This window comes from Echinops telfairi, unplaced genomic scaffold, assembly GCF_000313985.2.
Source record: "Echinops telfairi isolate 266 unplaced genomic scaffold, ASM31398v2 ScPeMD7_25;HRSCAF=90, whole genome shotgun sequence".
NCBI classification, from domain to species: Eukaryota; Metazoa; Chordata; class Mammalia; order Afrosoricida; family Tenrecidae; genus Echinops; species Echinops telfairi.
Genome location: NW_022103922.1, coordinates 4,757,945 through 4,783,760, shown reverse-complemented (window position 1 = coordinate 4,783,760; position 25,816 = coordinate 4,757,945). Strand labels below are relative to the sequence as shown.

The 25,816-nt window shown below is 57.4% G+C and overlaps 1 protein-coding gene across 2 annotated transcripts in view; it reads right to left on the bottom strand.

Moving 5' to 3' along the window:
- The window catches only part of SMARCA2 (SWI/SNF related, matrix associated, actin dependent regulator of chromatin, subfamily a, member 2), a 147,792-nt gene that overhangs the window by 59,318 nt on the left and 62,658 nt on the right, over positions 1–25,816 (bottom strand). The window contains exons 15-23 of one of the 2 annotated variants that reach the window (XM_004714451.2): positions 24,983–25,068; positions 24,042–24,152; positions 20,397–20,639; positions 16,386–16,499; positions 11,562–11,669; positions 10,975–11,061; positions 8,540–8,586; positions 7,349–7,515; positions 648–811 (exon numbers count right to left, since the gene is read on the bottom strand). In XM_004714451.2, coding sequence (XP_004714508.1) covers positions 648–811; positions 7,349–7,515; positions 8,540–8,586; positions 10,975–11,061; positions 11,562–11,669; positions 16,386–16,499; positions 20,397–20,639; positions 24,042–24,152; positions 24,983–25,068 — 1,127 coding nt within the window. Of the gene's footprint in view, positions 1–647; positions 812–7,348; positions 7,516–8,539; positions 8,587–10,974; positions 11,062–11,561; positions 11,670–16,385; positions 16,500–20,396; positions 20,640–24,041; positions 24,153–24,982; positions 25,069–25,816 lie in introns of those variants that run through there. The other variant, XM_045289275.1, reaches the window with a different exon arrangement.

Genomic DNA, 25,816 nt, shown 5'->3' with positions numbered 1-25,816 from the left:
CATTCCCCACCCCTGCTGGGAATCTTTGTGGGAGCAGACGGCCTCCTCTTTCTCCCGGACAGTGCAGAGGCCACGGGCCCCAGGACCACGAGTCACAGGGTGGATGGGACCGTGGGGTGAGACACTCCGTACATGGAGGGCCCCCCGGCGAGCTCTGACTGAAGTTCACTGTTGCTGCTGGGGTGTGTCCTGCTCCCCCCGCCCCCACGTGGACTCTGTGGAATGGTCACCCCAGGAGATGGGGCAAAAAACGAGGCATACTGGGGGCCTTTCTACCCACAGTTTATGCATGTGGGGCATGCCATCATCTACATGTCCAGGAGAGTGGGGGGCAGAGAGCAGCCATGCCCACTGGCTGGTCTTCATGGGGCCACCTGCTGGCCTGCTCACTGACCAGTTGGTGGTTGGTTCTAACCACCAGAGAAAGGTCCAAACTCCTGCTTGCTCATCGATGACAGCAAAGAAGAGCCCCTGTGGGGCAGTCCTGCTGTCACTCGGGATTGTCCTGAGTTAGAATCCACCTGCTGCACCCCCCAAAACAATGATGACATCCCACCCCTGGGAGGAGACGCCCCCCAACCCCCCAGTTTGGAAATGCCCTCTGCCTCGCAGAAAGGGGAGGCGCTGCAGGAGGGAGGTGTGCGGACCTGGTGGGGGTTCCAGTCGCTGTCAAAGATGACCACCGTGTCGGCCGCCTGGAGGTTGAGGCCCAGGCCCCCGGCCCGGGTGCTCAGCAGGAAGATGAAGTACTGTGAGCCCGGCTCGTTGAATTTCTTCAGCAGCGCCGCGCGGTCCTCGGACTTGGTGGTGCCTGCGGGGAGAAGGCGGGGATGGTTGGCAGGTTGCTCCTGCCTGCCTGCGAATGGCGCCGAGCTGTGCCAAAGCGCCGTGCTCCTGGCCAAAGCATTTCAGAGGCTTCTTGACAGCACCCTGGGGCCGGCGCTTTGGAGAGAAGCGTGGAACATTGTGCAATGAGAGAGACAGACAGACTGAAGCAGGGATGGAAGGAGAGACCTTGTCTATGACCCATGCTCACACATGCTAGAGCATTCTTTCAAACACTCACTGCCCTGGACACACAGGGCACTGCCCCCAAGCCCATTAGCACATGAACCTCAATGACGACAGGCGGGGGTGGGTGGGGGATGACTGTCCACTGAGCTTCTCTGGCCAGGCACAGAAGCCCAGGCTCCCTAACAGCAAGGCGGCGAGATTTCTTGCACGGAAGTACAGCTCGCTCGCTGCCCTCCACAAGGCCCATGGTCGCCTATCCACGCGCACACCCTTCCCTTTTCCTCCGCCCGCCCCCACGGTGTTCACACGGCGCCAGCCATTCTTTGCTGAAGCCAATGTGTCAAGTGCTGATTTGGGGCGGGGTGGGGGATGGAAATCGCTTGATGAACGCTCAGCCAGTTTTCTCCTTGCAAAGATTCCAGCTGCAGGAGCAGATGCCGCTGCCGCCATCCGGAGACGGCTAATCTGTGCTTTCCCTGGGAATGGCTGGGGAGTGAGAAGTGAGGGCCGCTCAGGAAATGCCCACGCCCACCTCTGTGCTGACACATCTGTTTCTCTGCCCCCTCCACACGCCTCCCCACCCCACCTGAAGCTGGGAGTTTGACTTGTTCTGCCCACCCCCTCCCCCCAGCACCAGGACCCTGCAGGTACTCAATCCAACAGCCAACCCCCGCTGTCAAGGTGATTCCACCCCACGGTGACCCTGTGGGACCGTGCACAATGGTTCCCGAGGGTCCTGAGCCCCTCAGTCTTTAAGGGAGCAGCTGCATGTTCCTCCTGAAGAACGCACGGTGGGTTGAAATCACAGACCTCGGGACTAGCTGCCCGACCCCAAACCTACTCTGCTGCCAGCACGCCGTACTCTGTTGTCTCTGGTGCCTGGTGATTTCCATCATTTTCAGTGATGAAAAACATCCCACAGGACAAGGTTCAACACCACCCTTCCGCTGCTGCCACTGTAGAGCAGTCTGCCCTTGGGGCGATGGGGCAGATTTCAGATTGCTAAACTGGCTGCCTTGCTCAGAGCCCGGCTCACTGCTCACCCAGCCAGGAGCCTTTGGCAAGGTAAGCACTGCTGTCGTCAGGCACCGTCCAGATGGCTCAACTCATAGCGACATACGCACAAGGGAAGGAGACACTGCCCACTTCTGCACCAGCCTCTCAGTTGTTCCTGTGCTTAAGCCCATCGCTGCAGCCTCTGTGTCCATCCATCTCATCAAGCACCCTCCTTTTTCTCACCGACCCTCCACTGGGCCACCCACGATGTCCTTCTCCAGGGACTGGTCTCTCCTGACAGGTCCCACGTATGTCGCCCACGACGTCTTGCCGTGCCCACTTCTGGGGAGTGTCCTGGGCAAGTCAACTCCTCTCACTAGAGCTCTGCTTTCTCATCTGTTGACTGGGCACCTGCTACGTTCCCCTAGGTCTGCTGAACGTCCTGACCCAGGATCTACAGGCACGACCCCATCAGGAGAGTGGGTGCTTCTTTGCCATGTGAACGTGGTTGGGTTCTCACAGGTCGTTCTGACACCTGGTCACGTGTGAGGGGCGGCTTGTCATGGGAGCAGAAGACACACAGATGCACACTTACATACACACCCCAGGAGCAAGACGGACACCAGGAAGTATCCACCGCGACTCACAGGAAGGTCCGTCCCCTGGAGCCACCACCTGGATTTGAACTAAACTGTCTAACCTCTAAAACGGCAAGACAAGAAATGCCTGTGCTCGAAGCCTCCCACCTATGGTGTTCTTTGTCGGGCAGCCCAGGGCCAAGGTGGGGCCGGGGATAATGGGGAAATGAGACTAAATGCACAGGAAGTGCTTCGTCATGAACCCCACTGGGTTCTAGCATCCCATCAACGTCAGGTCTTACTACTGCTCCCAACCAAGCCAAACTGACCACTATGAGTCGATGCAGACTCATGGCTACACCTCTGGACAGGCCAGAAAGACCCCTGTGGGGTTCTGAGACTGTAGCTTTTTACGGGAGCACAAAGCCCCGTTTCTCTCTTGGGGAGCGGCTGGCGGTTTTGAACTGCTGACCTTGTGGATCACAGCCCAATGCATAACCTCTACGCCACTCGGGCCCCTCTTTGTTGAGGGGGCAGTCCATGGCAGAGAGCCCCTCGGGCTGGAAGAGGCTGAAGAGGTCGGCTCCCAGGAGTCTTGCCAGCTGCAGAGCCAGGGAGGTTCTGAGCCGAGATCCTCTGATCGCTGAGGGAGGTCCATCCTGGAGCCCCTCTGAGCAGTGGGCAGCGCTTGTCTGAGGCGCCCAGGGGAGGCCGTGCAGCCAGGGAAGGTGGTCCCCACCACCCCTCAGGCTGGCAATGCCAACCCTGCGCGCCCGTTGTGGCTGCCGACTGAGAGGCTGGCGGTTCAAGTCTGCCCAGCGCACCACGGAAGAAAGGCCTGTGCCCTCAGGCACACAGGTGTGGCGGCACTGAGTGGGGTCGGCGGGAAGGCGCGAGGCTTGCTTCCTGGGCCATCGTCTCTCCCGTGAGCAGAGAGAAGGTCCAAATGTCGGCGAGGGAAGGATTCTCTGCAGGCTGGGGAGCAAGAAGAGAGGCTAGGTCTTGCTTCGGGGAACTGGGAGGTACCTGAAAATTCAGCACCAGGATGCAGATGACCCCTCACAGGGGCTCAGTTCTTCCCCAGGGGGCAGTGGGGGTGGGGGGCAGGGTTTAAGATCAGCAAGTCTATGAAAGAAGACATCGCCTTGGGGAGGTTGGCCAGAGCGTGAGCCCACCCAGGGATCCCTGGAGGGGACTCTGGGCCAGCCTGGGTGGCAACAGGACCACTTAATGACTGTTTACCAGCCCCACCGAGCCTGGCATGAAAGGGACCTCGAGATCGTTCTAACATCCCAGAAATTCTCAGAAAATAATGGCTATTTTGGATTTAGTGAAGCTTGTGACAGGCAGGGGGGAAAAAATCCCCCCCCCCCCATGGTTTTACTGTGACTATAGACTATAAATACCTATTATATCTATCACAGGGAATTATAGGTAATTATATCTAATTATAGATAACTCGGAAGGAAGGCCTATCGGATCATACTTAATTAGTGGCAACAAAGACGCAAGGCGTCACGCTGAAAATAAGACAAACCCTTTGAGCGAGGCCCGGCCTCTGACTGTCCCACAGAACCACTGCGTCTGGAGCCGCTGCCCAGCCAATCCGAGGTGGGCTTTTTCTCATCAGTTATCAAAGCTGCTGCCGCCGAGTGGCATGGGTGTCACGGATGTCAGAAGGGAACCATGCCAGGCTGCTGGTCAGCTTGACCACATCTGACTGCCCCCCCCACCCCCCGCGCGCCCCAGCTTTGGTAGGGAGGACTGGGATCCAGGGCAGGGTCCGACAGGCCTCCACTCTCCATGCTCCAGATTCTGGCCCACGTCCCTCCCAGGCACTCCACTTTCCAGCCGGGTTTGACAATTGCAACAGTGAGCTTGCAGACAACACCCGCAGTTATGGGGGCTGATTGGGGAGGTTAGCAGGCTACAAGCCAGGATCGGAAAGCACTGAGGGCACTAAGTCATCGGTTCACAGCAGCGCCCTCCTCCGCCTGGTCTCCCCCCGTCCTCAGCTGCTGGGCCACAGGTCTTTGACTTCTGCCTCCCTGTGTGTCCACCAGCCGCTCTGCCTTGCTTCTCCCAGACTCGGGAGTGTAGCCCCTCTGTGCTGGCTCAACCTGGCTTCTCTGCTCTGTCTCCGGGTCTCCTTGCCTCGGCTTCTGGTCCCTCCGGCCTCGGCCTCCACCACTTCAGACATCTTGAACTGGCTGCCCTGGCGGCTCCTCTCCAGGCGGCCCTGGGACATCCCCCTCCTCCTGCAGAGAGGGCTCATACTTCTAGCCAGGACAGGGGCACCTGAAACTGACTGATCCCCTGTGAGTGTTCCAAGCCTGAGTTGCAAGGTCCCACCCAATCATCTGGTCGGACGGAGTTCCAGAGACATGGAAGTGATTGCGGGCAAGTACCACGGAGTTGGTTCCGACCCACAGCGCCCCCTAGTGCAACAAAAGGAAATGCTGCCTGGACCTGGACCATCCTCACAGCTGTCCTTACATTTGAGGCCACGGTTGCAGCCCCTCTTGTTGGGAGCCTCTGATAAGGGTGAGGTTTTTGGCACCCACATCCTCCAACACCCAGAGAGGAGAGTCATTTGAAGACATCTCCCCCACCATCTCTTTATAGGCCTTTCCTCCCAGCATGGACACCCCCCCTGAATCCTGTATTTGAAATACTGGTGGCCCTGCGTCCAGCATCACAGCAAAACGAGAGCCACAAATCCACAGGTGGTTGTGGGCCCTGTTGCCCAGGTATCACTCAGGGCCGCCGAGTCGATGCCGACTCACGGGACAGGGCAGAACTGCCCCTGTGGGTTTCCAAGACGGTCACTCTGTGTCAGAGTGGAAAGCCTCACCTTTCTCCCGCACAGCAGCTGGCGGCTTCAGACTGTGGACCTCGCAGTTAGTGGCCCAACACATAGCCACTCCCCTGTCAGGCGTCCTGACTATTTACAGAGACCCTCTGTGAGATCTTGAACGGAACATGGACACAAACGCATCATCTGGATGGGGGAGACCCCCGCGCGCGGGGCCACACTGGAGTCTCGGAGCCGCGCTTCTTACCCAGCGACTGAACACATTCAGGGAGTAAGTCCGGCCCTTCTCACGTCCCCCTCCCTATCCGCTGGTGTGCTGTGGGCTGCACACGGGGCTGCTAACCTCAAGGTGGGAGTTCAAGCCCACCAGCCACTCGTTGGGAGGAAGATGGGGCAGTCGGCTCTTGGGAAGATTTATAGACTCGGAAGCCGCACAGAGGGTTTGTTCGGAATCAGAATGGGCTTGGTGGCAGTGGGTTTGGCCGGCATCACTCCTCTCTGAAATGTACTGGCTGGCCTCCAAATTAAACAAGAAAAGAAAAAAGATGACAACTCAGGAAGAAACCATCACCTTCTCCTCCAAAAGATTACTGGCTGCACACTAATGCAAAGCAGTTTAACTCCTTCCCCTTAAAAAACAGCCAGCATTTGGCATCGTTTGCAAACCTTGACAGTCTCATCTCTGAAGAATGGAACGTGTGGAAACGCGTCCTACTTAGGGCCACGGAAGCGTCCGTGGTGATTAAACGCAACCTGAAGTGAACGATCACACTGTGACTGGAGGCGGGGGCACCGCCTGTCCCTGCCACACACACTGTAAAAGGAAAGCCGGAGGCTTGGCTTGGGCAAACCATCCCTACAGAGTTACCCTCAGAGATGGCAGGGCGTTTCGATTCTTGTTTAAGTTTAGTTTTCGAGGCCACCCGTTTGAAACCACCAGCTGCTCCTTGGGAGAAAGATGAGGCTTTTTCTACTCTCGCCGAAGAGTTCCAGGGCTGGAAACCCAAAGGGGAAGCTCTATGCTGTCCTTTGGAGGTGCGACGGTCGGAATTGACTCGATGGCAGTGAGCCTGTTTTGTTTGCTTAGTTTTAGCGCAGACAAGCCGGGACAGTGTGTGGTGCATGTTAGATCAGCAAAATGAAAGACGCAACACACCAAATCTGCTTGCTGCCTTTCGAGTTGATTCTGACTCACAGCAACCCGATGGAGCAGAAGAAAACCGCTCCCGGGGGTTCCTGAGGCTCTCCGAGGAGCTGTGGCAGAGGAGCTGGGACAGGTTGGGCTGCTGACTTCAAGGTCAGCAGTTCAAAACTACCAGACACACCGTAGGTGAAAGATGCGGCTTTCTACTCCACTAAGGGGTTACAGTCTCGTAACCTCGCAGGGGCAGTTCTACCCGGTCCTGGAGCCCCTAGGAATCAGAACCGACTCGCCAGCAGTGCGTTTGTCGGCAATGCCATCTTTACAGGAGCAGACAGCCTCTGCTTTCTCCCGTGGAGCGGCTGGTGGGGTCAGACCCCCGGCCTTGTGGCTAGCAGCTCCGCGTTGAACCTGCTTGGCATCTGGGCTCCTACATTAAACCGCTGGGCAGACCACGGTCACGGAGGATTACTGTTACTTTGAGCCAGAGGTTGTCAGGGGAGGAAGCGTACGTGCCCGCCCTGTGACTGGGAGCCCCAGTGGCTCACTGGTTAGGGCTCTCAGTGGCCCAGCTAGAGCCTGGCAGTGCACAGCCACCAGCAGTGGCACAGGAAGGACCTGACTGTCTGCTCCCCCAGAGACCAGAGCCGGGGGAACCCTGTGGGCAGTTCTCTCTGTCCCCTGGGGTCACTGTGTGATTCAGTGCACCAGTCGTGCCCACCAACCCTGCTACTAACTCTTCACCAATCCCGGCCCAAGCCTGGGCCAAGGAGCCCTCCCCCTCCCCTTCAACCACACGCTCACCGTCGAGGCGCAGGTAGAGAAAGTTCCGGAAAGCGAAGTAGTCCTCCATGATGGTCATGAGGGACGTCATCTGGCAGAAGAGCAGCACCCGGTGGCTGGTTGCCCTCAGCTTGGGCAGAATGCGGTCCAGCAGCTCGAACTTCCCCGAGGCCCGGTACAGCTCCGCCCTGCGGGCACCGAGGCAAGACCAGGTGTCAGGGTCGCTGCGAGGATCCAGGGTCGCCTCGCTGCCCACCCGGCGCCTTGCCCGGAGCCCACACTGAATGGACGACCGTGGGCCGAACCGAGGGAAGGGAGGGCGGGTATTACTGTGAACAGAGGACCCGCTCATCCGAGACTAAGAAAGAACGCACTGCCCAGGCAAGACTGGGCCATGGACAGGAGAGAAGGACAGAGACCCTGTCAGGACCCCAAACACACACACACACACACACACACGCACACACACACTCATACACACACGCACACTTACATACACACGCGCGCACGCACACTCACACTCTCACTCACACACACACTCACACACTTCTTTACATCCTTGGTAAATCCCTTTCTCGATTTAGGGCCCTCCAGATGGTGCTGAGTGGAGCCCTAGGGGCATATGCCTTGGGCTGCTAACTGCAAGGTCAGCAGTTCGAAACCACCAGCCACTCTGAGGGAGAAAGACGAGGCTTTCTGCTCTTGTGAAGAGCTACCATTTTGGAAAGATCCACGGACAGTTATACCATGTCCCATAGGGTCGCTGTGCCCCGGAATGGACTTGATTGGCCCTGACCACTACAGCAACAGCAACAGCCGTAAGATTCTTAGCCTGCTCCTAAAGGCAAGCACAACTCCACAAAGGGGTCAGCGCAGATGGTGACCAGGGCTGGACGGAAGGACAACGAACCACTAGATGAGAGGGGACATCAGGTGCGCTGTCTTGCATGAGAACAAAGAGGACTCACTTCCTGCTTTTGTCACTAGAGGCTCAATGGGATGGACTTCAGCATGCTGACCACAGAGCTGAGCAGCTCAGGTGGAGAACGTTGGCCTGAAAAACTCATTCTCTGGGCCTTTTCAGGAACAGGCCTCTATTCCAAGGCACCTGGGGGAGTTTGAACTACTGACTTTCTGGTTAACAGCCAAGTAGGTAACCATTGGAGCCACCTAGGCCCTATGTTTTGGAGAAAAACAAACATAAAGACCTACCCATTGATGACTCCGTTTGAATAGCCCAGGTGCTCGGCAAAGGATTCCTGTAGAGAGAGAGGAGGGGAGGAACAGTGAGAAACAGATGCGCTCCATAATGAGGATTCTCATCCCACTTATTCATCTAGCTATGAATTAAAGTGGGTTTACCCTATGATGGTCAGAACAAAATGAGAAATACATAAACAAAATACTCGGTTATAGAATGAACCCCTAACTAGCTCTTGTCCGTCTGTGTGTCCTCCTGTGGTGGCTTGCATGTTCCCGTGATGCCGGAAGCGATGTCACTGGTATTTCAAATGCCAGCAGGGTCCCCCAAAGTGAACCGGTGTCAGCGGAGCCTCCGGACTAAGAAGAGACAGTGAAGAAGGACTCCGCTCCCCACTCTGGAGGAAGAAGCTCGGCAAAGCTTGTGCAGAGCCTCAGAGCACAGTCAGATTCTGATGGCCCGCAGAGGGAAGCAGAACAGTGTTGGCGATACTGCCGGGGGCTGGGCCCCTCAGGTCCAAGGAACGGTGCCGGGGAGGAGCCGATTTCTCAGAGTGGAGTCCACACGGGTGATGTGAGTCAGGTAAAGCCTGGTGCCATGAAGCCTCTGGGAGCTTCCCGGGGCACTCCTCGTGGTCAGGAGAAATGGCGCAGAAGGGCAGCGAGGAGGAAGGCCCTCAGCCTGACGGACCGCGCTGTGACTGCACCAGCACGCTCAGGCACAGGGACGATTGTGCGGATGGCGCAGGGCTGGCCGGTGTTGCCCCCTGTTGGGCACAGTCACTTGGCTCTGAGCCAACTCAGCGGCACCCACCGACAGCTTTGCCTTCAGACTCCGCCTCGTGAGAAACGGACCGTGAGCTGCATGAAGTCGCTAGACCCTGGGCCTCGGACACTGGTCCGGTTGGTGCATTAAAACATCCACAGGCAGCCGTGGGCCCCAAGGCCCAGCCGAAAGCTGAAGACTCAAGGGGGGGGAGAAAGGCTAGCCAGGAGGCACCAGGATTTTTTTATTCCTTCTCTCCCATGACCATGCACCTGCTCATCCTTACAGGGTATGAGGCCTGGCCTATGAAGAGGTTGCTGGGAAACCTGATCCCATCCGCCTCTTTGGCCCCGCTTCTGCCTTCTAGGGCTTCCTTTGGCTCACCACACTGGGGGCGCATTTAAAGGGGCCCGGGCTGAGTCCCGGGAGGCTGCTGCCACTGCAGGGGTGTCACAGGAGGAGGGCAGATGCCTCCAGGTGGGGGGGAGATGCGAGCACCCCTTCAGAAGTGCAAGGACCCAGATGGAGGCTATGCCCAGCAACAAGGGCTCCCCGTCTTGATGTTTTTATTCAATCAGCGTTTCTGTGATTTTGTAGCAATGCCCTTTGGCGTCGTACCCTCTTGGACCTCGCACAACAGAATGACGTAGGGTCTGGCAGTGGTGAGGAAGCTTCTCACAGAGCACTACTCCAACCTTTTTTTTTAAACACGCTGTGACCATTGGGAGTCCTTGGGGTGTCATGGTTACAAGTGGGGCTGCAATCCCAAAGGTCGGCAGTTTGAAACCACCCGCCGCTCCTCGGGAGAAAGATGAGGCTATCTATGCCTGTAGAGCAGTAGATCTCCACCTTCCTAATGCCGCGACCCTCTCATACAGTTCCTCATGCTGCGGTGACCCCCAATCATAAGATTATTTTCGTTGCTACTTCATCTCTGTCATTTTGCTACTGTTATGAATCAGGTGACCCCTGTGAAAGGGTCGTTCGACCCCAAAGGGGTCGCGACCTACAGGTGGAGAACTGCTGCTGTAGAGAGTTACAGCCTCGGGAGGCCACAGGGGCAGGTCTGCCCTGTCCTGTAGGGTCACCGTGGGTCAGAATGGCCTGCAGGGCAGTGCTTATTTCTAAGGAAGCTGCTCATGTGCCTGTGTCTGTCTTCAGTGTCGGGGGGCCCTGCTGTCACCAGGCCATCCATCACTCTCCACGACGTCCCCACGCCGTGCCACTCTGCAAGCTCCAGTGGGAACTCTGATGACACAGGATGGGACGGGGCCACGGTGGCCTTGCTCTGAACCTTCGGCTTTCTGGGCTTTGAGCTAGTGAGACATGGACATCCCTTGTCCCCAAGAGCGCCGGCGCCTGCTTGGTGGTCTACATGCCCACTGGAGAGGGGTCCTTGAAGGAGAAGGCAGAGCACAGGCCTGTGGGGGTGGGCCTTGCTGTCTGCAGGCCTGATGGCTCTCCCAGGCTGACTTTCTCATGCAGATGGACCCGCCTTCCCAGGTGTGTCCTCATGCTCCAATCATGCAAAGAAACGCTCCCTCTGCACACACCCCCCACCAAAAAAAAAAAGGGGTGCTGCTTCAGACCCAGGCGGGGCAGCCTGGCCCTGTCCTGCAGGGTGGTGTGTGTGGGCGTCGCCTGCCTGGCAGAGTGGGGGGCGCTGGGGGCACAGACTCACCTCGATGTGTTGGAACATGTACGGGTGGTTGCAGATCTTCCTCAGCTGCATGATGGTGTTCATGAGGGTCTTGGCGCCCCCTTTCCCCTGAGGGCGAGAAGCAGGGGAGACTGAGGGCTTACTCATGCTGGGGTGCACAGGGCCGGTAGGGGCCTGGCCCTTCTGGCAGACACTCCCACCGGTGTCCCCAAGCTCCTGTTCTCAGCAGCAGGCTCCAGGGATGACTGCGTCCCTCTATAACCAAGGCCTGATGGGACGGTGTGTAATGGACTACGTAGGGCCATAGCTATCCCTTCCTGGGGCTCGGGGGAGACTCTGGACATTGGAGCAGACACCCAGGGAGTGAGAGGGGGTCTGGCGACGTTGTTGGTGCCACCCGGCACTGTCCAGGTAGAAAACTATTTTTGTGGACGAGAAGTGGCATTTTGGGTCTCCCCGGGCCCCTGGCCAGTGTGTGGAGAAGAGGCCCCAGCTCGCCGGTGTTTTGTGGATTTCCAAGGCAGCAGCAGGAGCACCTGGACCAGGGGATGGTCAGTTGGGTGGCCTTGAGGTGCAGCACCTGGCCCTTCCTCCCACCCCTTCCCTACCTTCTTATCTTTCTCAGACCCGTCCGTGAGCAGGATGCCCTTGGCCTGCATGTGACGGTACAGGATCTTCTGCAGGGCTGACATGTCGCACTTGATCACGTACTCCACCTGTCAGGGAGAGGCCAGAGCACAGGTGAGGGCAGGGGGGAGGACCTACGCCCCCTCCTCTGGCTTCAGGCTCTCGGCTGGAAGAAAGCAAGGGTGTTCCTGGAGCCTGGGCCCCTTCCTGGGTCCACAGGCTGGGGGCACTTTGAACCCCAGGATTAAAGGTGTGCCACCTGGGTGGCAGAGTGGTTACTCATTGAGCTGGTCACTGCCAGGTTGGCAGGGGAGCCACCAGCTGCTCCATGGGAGAAAGACTCGGCCAGTATTTCACGTGCCGGGAGGGTCACGCATGGAGGACAGGCTTTAGGAGTCCTTCCAGACTAAGACCAGGAAGGAAGGCCTGGCCATGGACTCCTGGAGAACTTGCTGACGGAAACCGACAGGACACGAGGAACCCTGGTCCCACTGGCCTTCTGGAGGGGACCCGTGCCTGGAGGAGGAATGGCCTTTGGTATTTGCCCGGCCAGCGAGGGCCAGGAAGGCCCTGGTTGAAAGGGGCCACACTGGCCGCACAGGTGGCTCAGCAACCTGTTGACCATGGCTGAGCGACCTTCCAGCTCCTGGTCCATGAGGTGGCTGTGCCTCAGAGGCCACTTGAGGGCAGTTCTTTACCTACCTGGTAGAGGTATGGTCACGCCGACCCCGGGACCTGTAGTGGGTGTGTGTGACTGGGACTTGGGCCGAGTTTCCCGAAATGTCCTGACTTGTTTGTGTTTGGGAGAGCGCGGCCTTCACTCAGTGGGAAGGAGGCCAGCTCAGGGCCTCCTGGGGGCTCCTTCTGCTTCCCACCGAGCCCCCTTCTGCCAGAGGGGCAGAAGCAGTGGTGGCCGGCTAAGAGCCTGTGAGTTTCTTGGTGATTTTTCTTGCTTCAGTACCCGAGTGGTGTAGCGGTTATGCATTGGGCGGCTTATCCACAAGGTCAACAGTTCAAAGTCAGCAGTGGCTCCACCAGAGAAAGAGGAGGCTTTCTGCTCCCATAAAGAATGGGTTATCGTTCTCAGGTCCGTCCATGAGCAGGATGCCCTTGGCCTCTCGGAAACCCACAGGGAGTTCCACCCTGCCCAGCAGGGTCAGTGAGTCGGAAAGAACTCGAGGGCAATACCAGCCCCCAACAGCTCTTGGCGTGCCCAGCCCTGGCCTCCGTGTAGGAAGGTGACCTGCTCAAGCCGACAGGCTGGGGGCAGAAAGGGACCCAGCACCGGGATGACTGCCCGACCATCCCAGGAGAACGGGCCTCCAGCAGCGCCCATTGGAGTGCTGCGGAGATGTGTGTGTGACAGTGAGAGGTCCTCACCGGCCACGGGCTATGCCACTCCTGCCACTCTCCCACGGGCACCGGGCCACGGGCAGCGGCTGTGGCTGCTCTTCTTTATCAAAACGACCTGGGACTCCCAACAGGCCGTCACCCACGGTAGACGGTGCCTCCGAGTCCAGAGAGGGGAGCAAAGCCCATCAGCAGGCGGATGCGTAATCAGCCGATGAAAAAACCTACCAGGCTCTTTTCAGCGCCGAGGGTGATGGTGAGGGCGAGGGGGTGGGGGGTGGGGTCACAGGCCAGGAGAAGCTGACTACTCATCTGCATGGAGCTCTGAGTTGGAGGCCACCTGCCAGGCCACCTGCGGCCACGACTAACTTACTCCTGTCCCTGGTCCCGAGGCCGCGGAGCAGGGGGAGAAAGGGCCTGTCTTTGGCAGGGGACCCCCTAGCAAGGTGTTTTAGGGTCCAGTACCCGTTCTTGGCCAGGGAGGGACCGGAACACAATCTCCCGTGCTCGATCAAGAGGGGACTTCAGACAGGTTCCCTGCGTCAGATCATCTCGTTGGGTGGTATTTTCAAAGCATGGCTGATTTTGCCCGAGCATGAATGCTTCGGGAATCTCATCATGGGCAAGAGAAGCTGCTAAGAGCAAGTCCAGGTTTCAAGAAACACAGGGACCCAACGGACAAGGTGATATAGATTGAATACGAGGCTCTTCAGAAAGTCCATGGACGTGGGCATGATGGGGAAAAAACCAAACAGACAAACCTGCATGGAGCTCAAAAACTTTTTTTTGTTGTCGCACCCAAACAAACGGGCACAGTCTTGTTACAACCACACGTCTGGGCAGGACGGGTTTGAGCTGCTGAGAAGGAGCAGCCATGAGTTGGCAAACAGGCCCCGTCAGAGAAACCTGAATTCTGTCGAAATCGCGGCGAGAGAATGAGCATCACCTTTATGATGAAGCTTGGGTGGGCGAACGGTGCCATCGCTGATGCTGTAGGAAAAGTGGGGGGTGGGCAACACCCCCAAAGCAAGCAGCAGGGGGGAAATGGACAGCAGTTTGAAGAAGGCAAGGGGTGAGGCTGCAGATGAAGCCCTCAGGGGTGGGCTGCTAACCTCAAGGTCAGCAGCGTGAAACCGCCAGCTGCTCCTCGGGGTGAGGCGTGGCTTTGAGCTCCAAGAAAGCGTCGCAGGCTTGGGGACCCACCGCCACAGAGGGGCAGTTCTGCCGTCCTGCAGGGCTGCTGTGAGTCGGAATGGCCTAGGTGACAGGGAGCGTCAGTCAATATCAGACGCAGGTTGCCAGGCCTTTCCTCCTGGTCTTCGCGGGGCAAGTTCCCCTGACATCAACCTTCCAGTATAAGAAATACTGCATGCCCGGAATCAAGCCATCCCGGGGAGAGAAATGGAAAGACGGCCGTGGTGGGAGATGTCAGTTAAAGACCAGGAAAGCTGGGCTTCCTATTTTTAAGAGCAGAGCCCGTGGGAGTGGAAGCCCTGATGCGTTCGTCCGTAGGCCAGGGGAGTCTCTGCCAATGTGTGTGCCTGGCTGCCCTGCCCAGATAGGTCAAGGCCTTGGCCGCCCCTTCTGACGGAAGCCCCAAACCCTCTTGGCTTGTTTGGCGAGTTTTTGCTCGGACCCACAATGCACACGCAGGGAAGCAGCTGTCCAGAAAGCGAGTGTGTATTGGACTGAGCGAACCTGCAAATCCACTGCCATCGGGTTCATTCCTGATCCTGTAGGGAGGGACTTCCCCTGCGGGTTTCCAAGGCTGTCTGTCTTCGCAGAGGGGGATGGGACGCCTCAGCTCTTTCCCATGGTGGCTTCTAATGGCTAGCCTTGTGGCTAGCTGGCCTACTGGTGACCTGCTAGAGACCAGGGCTTCTTCACTTGCTGCATGAGACCCCTTTCAAGTGTTGAAGGGCAGAGGATGTCGGACTGGGGACTTGGTGCGGTGACTCGGCCGTGGGATTGTCCACCGCCTCCTGCGCCTGTGAAAGCGGGCCATCGAAGAAGGAGGACGGAGGACGAGTGGGTGCACGGCAGTCATGGTGTTGATCCGGAAGAACGTGGAGTCCCCCCATCTGTCTTGGAGAAAGGACGAGCAGAACGCTCCTTCGGAACACTGAACCGAACCGAACCAAAGCCTCAAGCCAGCAAGTTGTCCCAAGAACTGAGGGCCCACATGAGCCACAGCCTCCGGAGACCACAAGAGCTGGATAGGACTGACTGCTCTGACCGGAGACACGCCGGAAGGTCCTGGTTGGGCCGGGTGAACAAAAACGGAACCAAGCCAGAACCAAGCACGAAGCAGAACAAAACAAGGCGGAAGGAAACACAGAACAAACTTCCAGGCAAGAGACAGAAAAGAGCCGGGCTAGACCTGCTTGGTCCGAAAGAGCGGGAGGAACGTTTGGGAAAACCTTCTGGCTTGCACCTTTGCCACTGGCGACCCGTCCAGAGGCTACCTCGCGGCTAAGCCCCATGGGACTCTTGAAAGGACCAGAAGGGCTCCTCAGACCCACCACCCCAACAATAGGGCGAGTGTGCCCTGAACCACAGATGAGAAGACAGGGCGGGGCAGCACCCTGCACTGAGTTGGGGAGCCCAGGAGGAAGCTGGGAGACGGCCGGCACACTGTGGGGGTGGCAACCTGTGATGCAGGGCCCTCGGTGCAGGAACCAGTGATGGAAAGACCACTTTGCTCTGGAAACGCTCACCAAAGGCACAATATGAAACGTGTCTTGAAAAGAGAAAACGGAGAAGTCCATGCCAGCCACAGATGAAAATATAAATACCCGCCCCTCCCCCCCAACCAAATAAAAACTCCCCTAGGAAGTGCAGTTCTACTCTGACCCGCCTGGGGTCACCATGAGCCCAGCAGCAACAGGTGCTGCTTGGTCTGACCACCCTTCAAAGGGCCCGGGAAAGTTCCCATGGAGACAGGGGTACATATTTGATCAAAGGCGCGAATTCCTCTGTAATGGGGCCGATGACCCCCATGGCACCAACTCACAACGACCCTATAGGACAGGGTAGAACTGCCCCCGTGGGTTTCCGAGACTGTAACTCTCTATGGGGACAGAAAGCCTCTTCATTCTCTCGAGGAGTGGCTGGTGGTTTAGAACTGCCGACCTTGTGGTAAGTAACTCACTATGCTATCAGCAATGATAAGTAGACCATGAGTTGTAACAGAAGCAGGCAGCCTCATTGTTCTCCCAAGGAGCAGCTGGTGGGCTTGAACCGATGACCTTACCGTTAGCAGAAAGCCTCATCTTTCTCCTGAGGATTAGCTGGTGGCTTCGAACCTCTGACCTTGTGGTTAACAGTCCACCTTGCAACCCACTACACCACCAGGGCTCCTTACAAAGGTAAGTACAGGTATTCTGCCCAGTCAGTGGATACACAACACAACTCAACAGTCGCCCCCCGCCCCCCAGCCCGAAGGGGCAATGTACCTTTTCTGGAAGCTGGGACTCCACTTCCTTCTTCAGCCTCCTCAGTAAAAAGGGTCTTAGCACCTTGTGCAGACGCCTGATGATTAGAATCGTCTCCTCCTCGTTCAAGTCCACCTACAAGACAGCGCGGAGGGTTTGAGCTTCTCCTCGGGGCCCTCACCTCCGGATGCCCTGGCCCCTCCCTAGACAGCTGAGGAGGAAACGGCACTGCCCCCACCCCAGATGCCCTGGTCTCAGGACCGAGTCCCAGGAGACACTCATAATGACTCCCGACTCCCTGTCATCGGGCAGAAGACGACTCACATCCACCCTGTAGGACAGGGCAGAATTGTCCCTGGGGTTCCGTGACCCTAGCTCTTGATGGCAGCAGAAAGCCTCATCTTTCCACTGCTGAGCAGCTGGTGGCTTTGAACTGCTGACCTTGAGGTGAGCAGCCCAACCTGTAACTACTGCACTAGTTCGGGTCAATCGTAGCCACAGCCCAGAGGGTGTCAGGCAGGCCGTGAGTTAGCAGACAGCACTTGTGGTAGCTATAGAATCATTGGTCAATTTGAGGATTAAGAGTGTAGGGGTGGAGTCCAGCTTGTCAATCAGATCATAGCCAATGCGGCCTCTGTGTGGGCATGGCCTTCTCCTGAGAATTCTGGGAAATCCAGTACTTCCTCCTTGGAGGTGGGCGACACTTCTCTCTCTGTCACTCCCTGGGAGACAGAGCAGCTGATAAGACACATGGACCCACCCTGGTGCAACCAGACTTCTGAAGCCGGAGAAGCCACAGAGAGACCCCGGCAGCACTGAGATGCTTACAATGCCACTGGATCTAAAGACTTCCCACCCACTGGCCTGTGATCTACATTCGGCGTCATTGCATGTGTTTCGTGGGTTTGAGGAGGACTTTATGGATTGGTGTCGGACGTATGGGCTAATATCGGACTTAGGGACTTGATCTGGACTGGGCTGGGATGTTCTCTCGATGTTCAATTGCTCTTGTATATAAATCTTTCTTATACACGTTTGTCCATGGATTTGTTTCTCTAGTCTACCCAGACTAACACAGTGCTATAAGAGGCTAGGGCACTCCGCCGCCAACCAAGAGGCTAGAGGTCAAGCCCACCTGGAGGTGATGAGGGAGAAAGGCCTGGCAACTGCTGTCTTAGGAAAAAACCTAAAAAATAAAACATCAGCCACTGAAAACCCCACGGAACCTGGTTCTGCCTGACCCCCATGGGTGGGGTTGCAGCGAGCTGGAGTTGATTGGTGGTGACGGACACTGCCGTTGGTGGACTTAAAGTAGAGGCATTCGGGCGCCCCGTGATGCAGGCTGTCTTTCATAGGGGCCAGGGCTTGAACTGACAAAGAGCAAGCCCAGGAGTCCAGTCAGTTCTGGGGGGCCCAGGTGCCCCGCCCTCCATCCATCCCTTTCCTCTGCCGGGGAGGCGGGGCCTGCGTGGCTGTGTTCCTAAGAGTCGAGTCCCTCACGTTGTCCATCACTGGACTCTAGTAATTCTTAAGGATCCCTTAAGTGGTCTCTCGTTGGAACCACAAGGTGGGCAGCTCGAGACCAGGAGCCGAGCTGCGGGAGGAAGGTGAGGCTTTCTGCTCCTGTAAAGAGTCACAGTCTTGGAACTCTCCAGGGGCAGCTGTACTCTGTCCCAGAGGGTTGCTGTGAGCAGGCATCGACCTAATGGCAGTGGACCCTAGTAGACCTTAGGGGGCAGAGTTGGGCAGTACAACTTTTGATAAGCAAGCCACGCAACAGACAGCGGACACAGGGCCGTGTACTTACAACAGAGCAGAATTGTCCCTGCCGGTTTCTGAGTCTGGAAATATTTACTGGAGTGGGGAGCCTCCTCTATCTCTTATGGAGTGGCTGGTGGATTCGAACTGCTGACCCTGCAGTTAGCAGCCCAGCTCGTAATGCACTAAGTCACCAGGGATTCTCCTGGTAAAGAGCTACGGGCCGGGGAACTCTCAGGACAGTTCTGCTTCCTCTGATAGGGTCACGCTGAGTCGGAATAGACTCAGGGCAGTGGATTTGGTTGAGGGTTTGTACAAACAAGACTGGAGCGCACACCACATCCAAAAAGGAGCGTGTGCCACACACCTGGGGCAACAAGCCCTGCTTCAGACACAGGCACTCTGTGGGAGGACCTTAAAGGCCAGGCACACGGGTACCAAGGATGCTCACTCTCGCTCTGCGGGGAGGAGGCCGAGCTGGTCGGTCTGAATTAATTCAACAAACACCTCCGAGGTCACCTTCCCTGTGGCCCTCACCTGTCTGGAACATCCCTGGAGACCTGGAGCGGGCACAATGGCAAAAACATGGGGGGGAGTGGAGCAGAGCTAACTCCCTCCTCCCCTCTTTGCAAACTGCACTGCTGTCAAGGCGAAGCTGACTCAGAGACTAGAACAGAGAACTCGCTCCCCTGGGGGGTGGGTATTTCCAGGGCTGTCAAGATGAACCACTGCACCACCAGGCCCCCATCAGAAACCCCCAAACCAAAAAATAACCAAACTCGCTGCCATCCAGTTGATGCCGCCGACTGGCGCGTCCCTGTAGGGCATGGTGGCAGAACTGTCCCGTGAGTTTCTGAGACTGTAGCTCTTCTTTATGGGAGTAGAAAGCCCAGTCTCTCTCCCTCTGAGCATCTGGTGATTTCGAACTGTGGACCTTGTGGATCTCAGCTCAACGCCTACTCTCTGCGCCACCAGGGCCCCATGGGAAGGCCCAGGCTTCGCATAGTCTGCGTTCCTGGGTGAGGACAACTACCCCCCCCCCCCAGGGTGAACGTGCCTGTCCTACGAGTGGCTCCCGTGGGAAGGGGCACTGTGAGCCCCGTAAGGGTGGCCTTCTGGGCTGCACACAGCGTTGTTAACTGCAAGGGCAGCAGTTCAAGCCTACCAGGTGCTCCAGGGGAGAAAGATGAGGCTGTGTGCTCCTATAAAAAGTTAACAGTCTCGGAAACCCATGGGGGCAGTTCGACCCTGTCCTCTGGGGTCGCTGTGAGTCGGCATCAACCCGAGGGCAGAGAGCTTGGTTTGGATATTTGGTTTCACGGTCCCTGTCCTTAGAATTCCCAGGTGGCAGGAGCTCTTTGTGCTCAGCCCTGGTGGTGTAGTGGTTACTGGGTCGCGTGGTTACTGGTATTCAGCGTGGTCATCAGTTCGAAACCACTAGAGACTGGGCTTTCTACTCCCATAAGCAGTTACAGTCTCAGAAACCGACAGCAGGTGGCTGAGTAAGCATTGCCCGATGGCAGTGGGTTCAGGGTTTGGTTAACCTAAAGACCGGTGATGGGAACCTGTCGCCAGAAAGGCCTGGTGAGCTGCTCTGGTTAAGCTGACCTATTGCTGCCCGGCCCATTCCGGCTCACGGGGGACCCTACAGGACAGAGGATGCCTGCCCCAGAGGCTGCCATCCTCATAGGAGTGGCCAGTGGATTCAGACAACAGACCTTCAGGACCCAGCCTAAGGCTTTAGCCGCTGAGCAGCCAGGGATCCTCAGTTACAGTGTAACAGTATACGAAACCCAAACTCCCTGCCACTGAGTCGATTTGGACTTGTAGCAACCCTATAGGATAGTCTCTGAGACAGGGTAGTCTCCGAGACTGGCTCTTTACAGGAGCAGAAAGACATCTTTCTCCCACAGGCTCGCTGGTGGTTCTGGACGGATGGCCTTGGCTCCAAACCCCACTGACTGACTGCCCTGAGTCAGCTCTGGCTCCTAACGAGCCTAGGAGGAGCCCTGCGGGGGCAGCGCTACCCTGTCCTTCGGGTCACTCTGAGTCGGCATCGACTCAAGGGCAGCACGTGCAGGGTGGAGCCTAGAAAACCCTGTGGCATGTGCAGCTCTCCCCTGTAATGCGGGTCGCTGGAATCGCCTCTCGGGCAGCGAGCCTGTTTGCTTTGAGGTTTTGGGGGAGGAGGGTCTGGTGCCGCCGGGTTGGGGCCATTGTGTTTCGCCGTGGGCCTGTGGCGGGAAGAAGAAAACCCTGCAGGCAGACCAGTACCCGTTCTCCAGTCATGGCGAAGGGAGCGTTGAACCACTGCTCGAAGGTGCTGCAGCTCTTGAAAATCGTGGGGAGCAGGAAGTTGAGGAGGGCCCAGAGCTCGGGCAGCTTGTTCTGCAGCGGGGTCCCGGTCAGGAGGACCCTTCTTGGAGCCACGTAGTGGGTGTTGAGGACCTGGGTCAGCTTGCAGTGGTGATTCTTCATGCGGTGGCCCTCGTCCACGATCATGTACTTCCAGCGGATCTGTAAGCAAGATGGCAGTGAGAGCCGGTGAGCCCAGGCACTCACCACAGGCGAGTGGCAACGAGCCCATGCACGGCGCACAGTGGGGCACCATCGTTCTTACAATGAAGCATCTCAACAAACCCTCCCTCCACTCTGCCTGGTAACAAGAGAGGATACTTGGGCGGGTGCCCATTCTCTAGGCCCGAGAACATTTTAAACCAGATATACCGGATGGGAACATCATGCCACGGTGGAATCCTCTACCTTGAGACCAGAGGAACTAGAAGGTGCCCAGCTACTGCTACCCACGGCTCTGACTGGCCCTGGATGGAGTGGGAGAAAAATGCCAAGCAAAATTCAGAACCACGTGAAAGACTGGCTTGGTCGGACAGAGACTGATGGGAAGCTCAGGACTGTGGTTCCTGGCCACCCATTAGACCTGGGACTGCCCCCACGTCCCTGGGCTCACCTTACCACCAGAGGACACACAGGCTCATCGAGGGACCCCCCGCCCCCCCTGGAAAGTCAATCAATGAAGCCACGAGGGCAGCCTGAGACCCCAAAGCCCAGAAGGCAGGAAGGGGCGACAGAGAAGGACGCACAGACACCAGGAACCCGAGGGCAGAGGGGAAGAGAGCGCTACATCCAGGGGATTGTGACCAACAGAAGCCGGTGCATGGGAAACCGATGGCTCTCTAAACTTTCACCAAATCCAGTTTGGGGAGGGGAAAGACAATAGAAATGCGAACGCAATGGTGTTCCGTAGCCACCAGGTGATTCCACAGGTGTTTCAGCAGTGAGGACACTCGGTCTCAGAACGAATGCTCCTCCCTGCTCATTGGGAGGGCCAGGACTAGATCCCACCTCTCTCCATCCAGTGGGCCGACTGCTAATGGGACATCTCACCCCTTCCCCAGACATACTGTGTGGATTGTAAGGGAAGAGTGTACAGAGATCCCCACTGGAAGCAGGAGTCAATGACCGGCTTTCCCAAGCAAGCGGGCACCAGCAGGTCCCTACACAAATCGGAAGGGGCTCATTTCCCTTTCTGTGTCTAGCTCCCATCCTCTGTCTGGGCTTGGAAGCTCCCCGGAAACTGGCCCACCGTGCGTGCCTCAGTTGGTATTGGAAACACCAATGACGGGCCAGCGTCCAGCGCCACAGCAACATGGCAAAGCAAACTCACTGCCGTCCGGTCGGTGTCCACTCAGGGGGCTGACAGGACAGGGTAGAACTGCCCCTGTGGGCTTTTCCGAGGCGGTGTCTGTGTGCGGGAGCAGAAAGCCTTATCTTTCTCCCGAGGAGCGGCCAGGGGTTTCAAACTACCAACCTTGCAGATGCCAGCTCAACGTGTAACCCCTCCTCTACTGGTGCTCCAGCACCAGGCAAAGGTTGGGTGATCTACTTCTGAAAGCTACTCCAGGGAAGCCCGGTGGATCCAGTGGAAAGTGCCCGGCACGGTGCTGGGACAGGAGGCCCCCTGGGTTGGAAGGTCTTCCTTCCCAATGACTGCAAAAGTAGCCCCCCAACGGGCCCGTGGTGGTGAAAACGGGGCAGGACTGGCCAGGGTTTCATTCTACGACACGAGGAAGCTTCAAAGGGTTCGTATCCAGGTGTATCTCACAGGTCTTGTCACCGGAGGCCACCCTCTTGAAGTTGTGTTAAATGTTTTTCGGGTTTTTGGTATCTGAAACTCAGGGCTGATGAGCCTATAGGCAAGCAAGTAGCGTAAGGGTTTTGGGGGCTGGGGGGGAAAGTGGTGGTGGTGGAGGGGTGTGTGTGTGCTGTAAAAGGGAGATGCTGTCCAGGAGTTCAGGAAGAAAAAGAATGTTTGGGAATTGATTGTGGTAGCAATTGTACAATTCCGCTTGACACGACTGAACTACGGAATGAAAGGATGTGTGTATTAACTCCCAATCCATTTTAAAAAGAAAAGCTCCCGGGGCCTCCGGGGGTTGGAGCTGGCGTGATGGCAACCAGCCCCTCAGCACGCCGAGGTCTTTGCCTCGTGCCGGGCTTCTGCAGCGGAGCGTGGCTGAGCCTGGCCAGCGCTCGGCTCCGTCCGTTTCTTGTCAGCTTGAATCGTTGCTAATAGTTGGACCATTTCCCTCGGAAACCTGGGCCTCCAGCTTTGTCCCCCGAAGGAAAAGGGGCTAGAACAGGCAGCCCTGGGCCTTCAGCCCAGCTCACCCCAGCTCACGCGTGCCTCCGGAGCCTGGGCCAGGGGACCCCGTTTTAAGACATCCAAAATGGAAGAGTGTGTTTGCCGGTGAGAGGGCCTTGTCGGACCATCCTTCCCTCTGTCCCCTGGCCCTCCAGTCATCACCAGGGTCATTGCTCACCGCTCTTTACAGTGAGAGGAAGGAGGAGGGGCCCCAGGACCCAGCCAATGCCTACAGAACAGCAGCCAGGGCCAGATGCCCATCTGGGCTCACAGACCCCCAGAGGGGCCAGTCAACACAGCTCCGGACACAGTCTTTCCTTTCTTGTTCTACACGCCAGTGGAGCCCGGGGGAAGGCGTCAGAGCACACAGGTCAAAGGACAGACGCAAAGGTGACCCAGCCACACGCACTCTCTTCTTACTCAGCAACCCCTCAGCTCCTTACATAGAGAACTGAGAGCGGAGACGGGAAGAGATGGATGCACACCCACTGAGGGCCTGGGCTCCCTCTCGGGGACACAAGAACCAACCAAACCCTTGGCCGTCCAGTCAGTGCTGACCCTCTGGACCCTGCACGAGGGAGTCAAACGGCCCCAGAGGGTTCCCAAGGCTGTCGATTCTTAGAGGGGCCGGTGGATTTGAACCACTGACCTCTATGCTTCACCCTTGCCTCCTGGGCTTATGATTTGGGGTTTGCGTTACCCTCCTCTAGGGACCCTGGTGGCAATATGGTTACATGTTGGGCTGTGATCCTCAAGGTCAGCAGTTCGAAACCACCAGCCCGCTCCAAGGGAGAAAGACAGAACTCTCTACTCCCACAAATGGTTACAGCCTCGGAAACCCACAGGGGCAGTTCTGTGTTGTCCTATAGGGTCACTGTGAGTCGGCATGGACTCGACGGCAGTGAGTTTGGCTTTACCCTCCGGTGGGTTAGGAGACATGGATGAGTTTGGAATGAATTGTGCTCCGAAAAGCTAGTCAACCTCATCAAGACGAATACGGCAGGGAAAACATCGAGGAAAGAGTGTTCATGGCAAAAGAAGCTGACTCTGAAGGAGACAGGGAGGCTGGAGGGTGCTGAGGAAACAGGAGGGGGCGGGGCAGAAACAAAGGGTTACAGGCATGGCGGGGGAGGGAGGGCCTTCTGGGACAAGCTCTGTGTTCTGGGGGTAGTGACTAGGCAGCTACTTTCCAAACAGGCCTGAGCCGCCCAGCTGCACTTCACACCCTGGTCCTTGCAGGTGCGCCACCCACGTACCTTGGCGAGGATGTGCTTGTCTTTGATGATGTACTCGTATGTCGTCAGGAGCACGTTGAACTTGCCGCTGCGCAGCTGGGGGACGAGGGAGCGGCGCATGGCGGGAGTGCCCTGACAGGGAGAGAGAGGACACACGCTGCCCAAAGGGGGTTGGAGCGCAGGAGACAGGATCACATCCCATCTGCACACGCACGCGCACACACTCACTCACATACACACACACACAGTCACACACATACACACTCATGCACTCACACACACGCACATGGACACATACTCACATACACACACATACACTCAGGCATACATACATATACTCTCATGCACGCACTCACACATACATACATACACACATACACTCACATAAATACACATATACTCATACACACATACAACACTCACATACACTCACACACACTTACACACATACACACACGCACCCACCTCTTCAGACACACATACACTCACACAGCTGTCACGCACACATCCCTTCAGACACACATACATTCACACTCACAGCTGCCACGCCTCTGAGCTCAGGGGGGCTTGCACACTCAGGCATGTCTTAACACATCCCAGACCCTCCCAGAATGGTGTTCCTGAGGAAGGGGAAGGGGAGAGGAGGAACTGGGGGTGTCCTCGAGTGGAGACCCCTCCTAGCTGGGCCATCACTGTCTGGCTTCTGGGCACTGTGGGAGCCAAGTGCGGGCTAGCCAGCCATGGTGAGGCAGGGTGCCGGTCCTTGTGATGTCTGACTCTCTTCAGAGGCTCAGACAGTGAGGATGCCCAACTGCCACTGTCGGCCTCCAGGTGATGGACGCCGGTGGTTTCGCACGAGGCCCACAGGACAGAGCTCTGACACTGAGCCTGCCCACGGGTGTGCAGGGCCTGGGAGGGGTTGGGGAAGGGGGCCCCCACCCCACAAACACAGCTTCCCGCACCTTATAAGAGATCTTCACCACGGAGGGAGCCCATTTGTCAAATTCGTACGTCCAGTTGGAGAGGGTCCTGCGGAGGGAGAACAGGAGTGTGTGCGGGCCCACACCACGGGCTGGCAGGACACATGGTGAAAGGCGTCGTCGGAGGTGGAAAGGCTGGCTCAGGCTCAGGGCCGGAAGGGCTTGTTGTCGTGGGCCGTCGGAAACCCTCCTCAGCCACACTGCCACCAGGAGTGCTGCACACGGGCGGGCGTTGGACGCCCCCGGCCCAGGGCGGAGTGAGAAATGGCGGCGTCAGTTCAGAGAGGAGACGAGCCAGGAAAAGAAAAGACCCTCCCACGTGGCGGCCTTCGATAAATCTGCCAGAGAGGGCAGGCGCCAGGGTGGGGGAGGCAGAGGTGGAGGGGATGGTGAAGGACTGAATTAAAAAAGCAAGCCCTTAAAGGGTCCTTGTCATGAACATGCTGGACTGTGTGCCAGCTGTGGACCGGATGCAAGATGTCGATCCAGCATAGAGATCCAAAGCAGACGTCGTCTGAAAGAGCAGGGGCTCCCATCACAGGCAGTAAAAACACAGCCCTCAGGTGGCCCTCCCGCAGCCGCAACTGGGGGGAGGTAGTCAAACGGAGGGAGCCCTGTTGGCCTAGTGGTTAATCTTTGGGCTGCACAGTTCAAAACCGCCAGCCGCTCTGCATGACAAAGACGGGGCTCTCTACTCCCACAGAGAGTTTCAGCCTCGAAAACCCAGGGGGGCAGTTCTGCCCTGTCCTGGAGGGTCGCTGTGAGCCGGCATCGGCTTCAGGGCAGGGACTTTGAGGACCACTGTTCTTCCTCGAG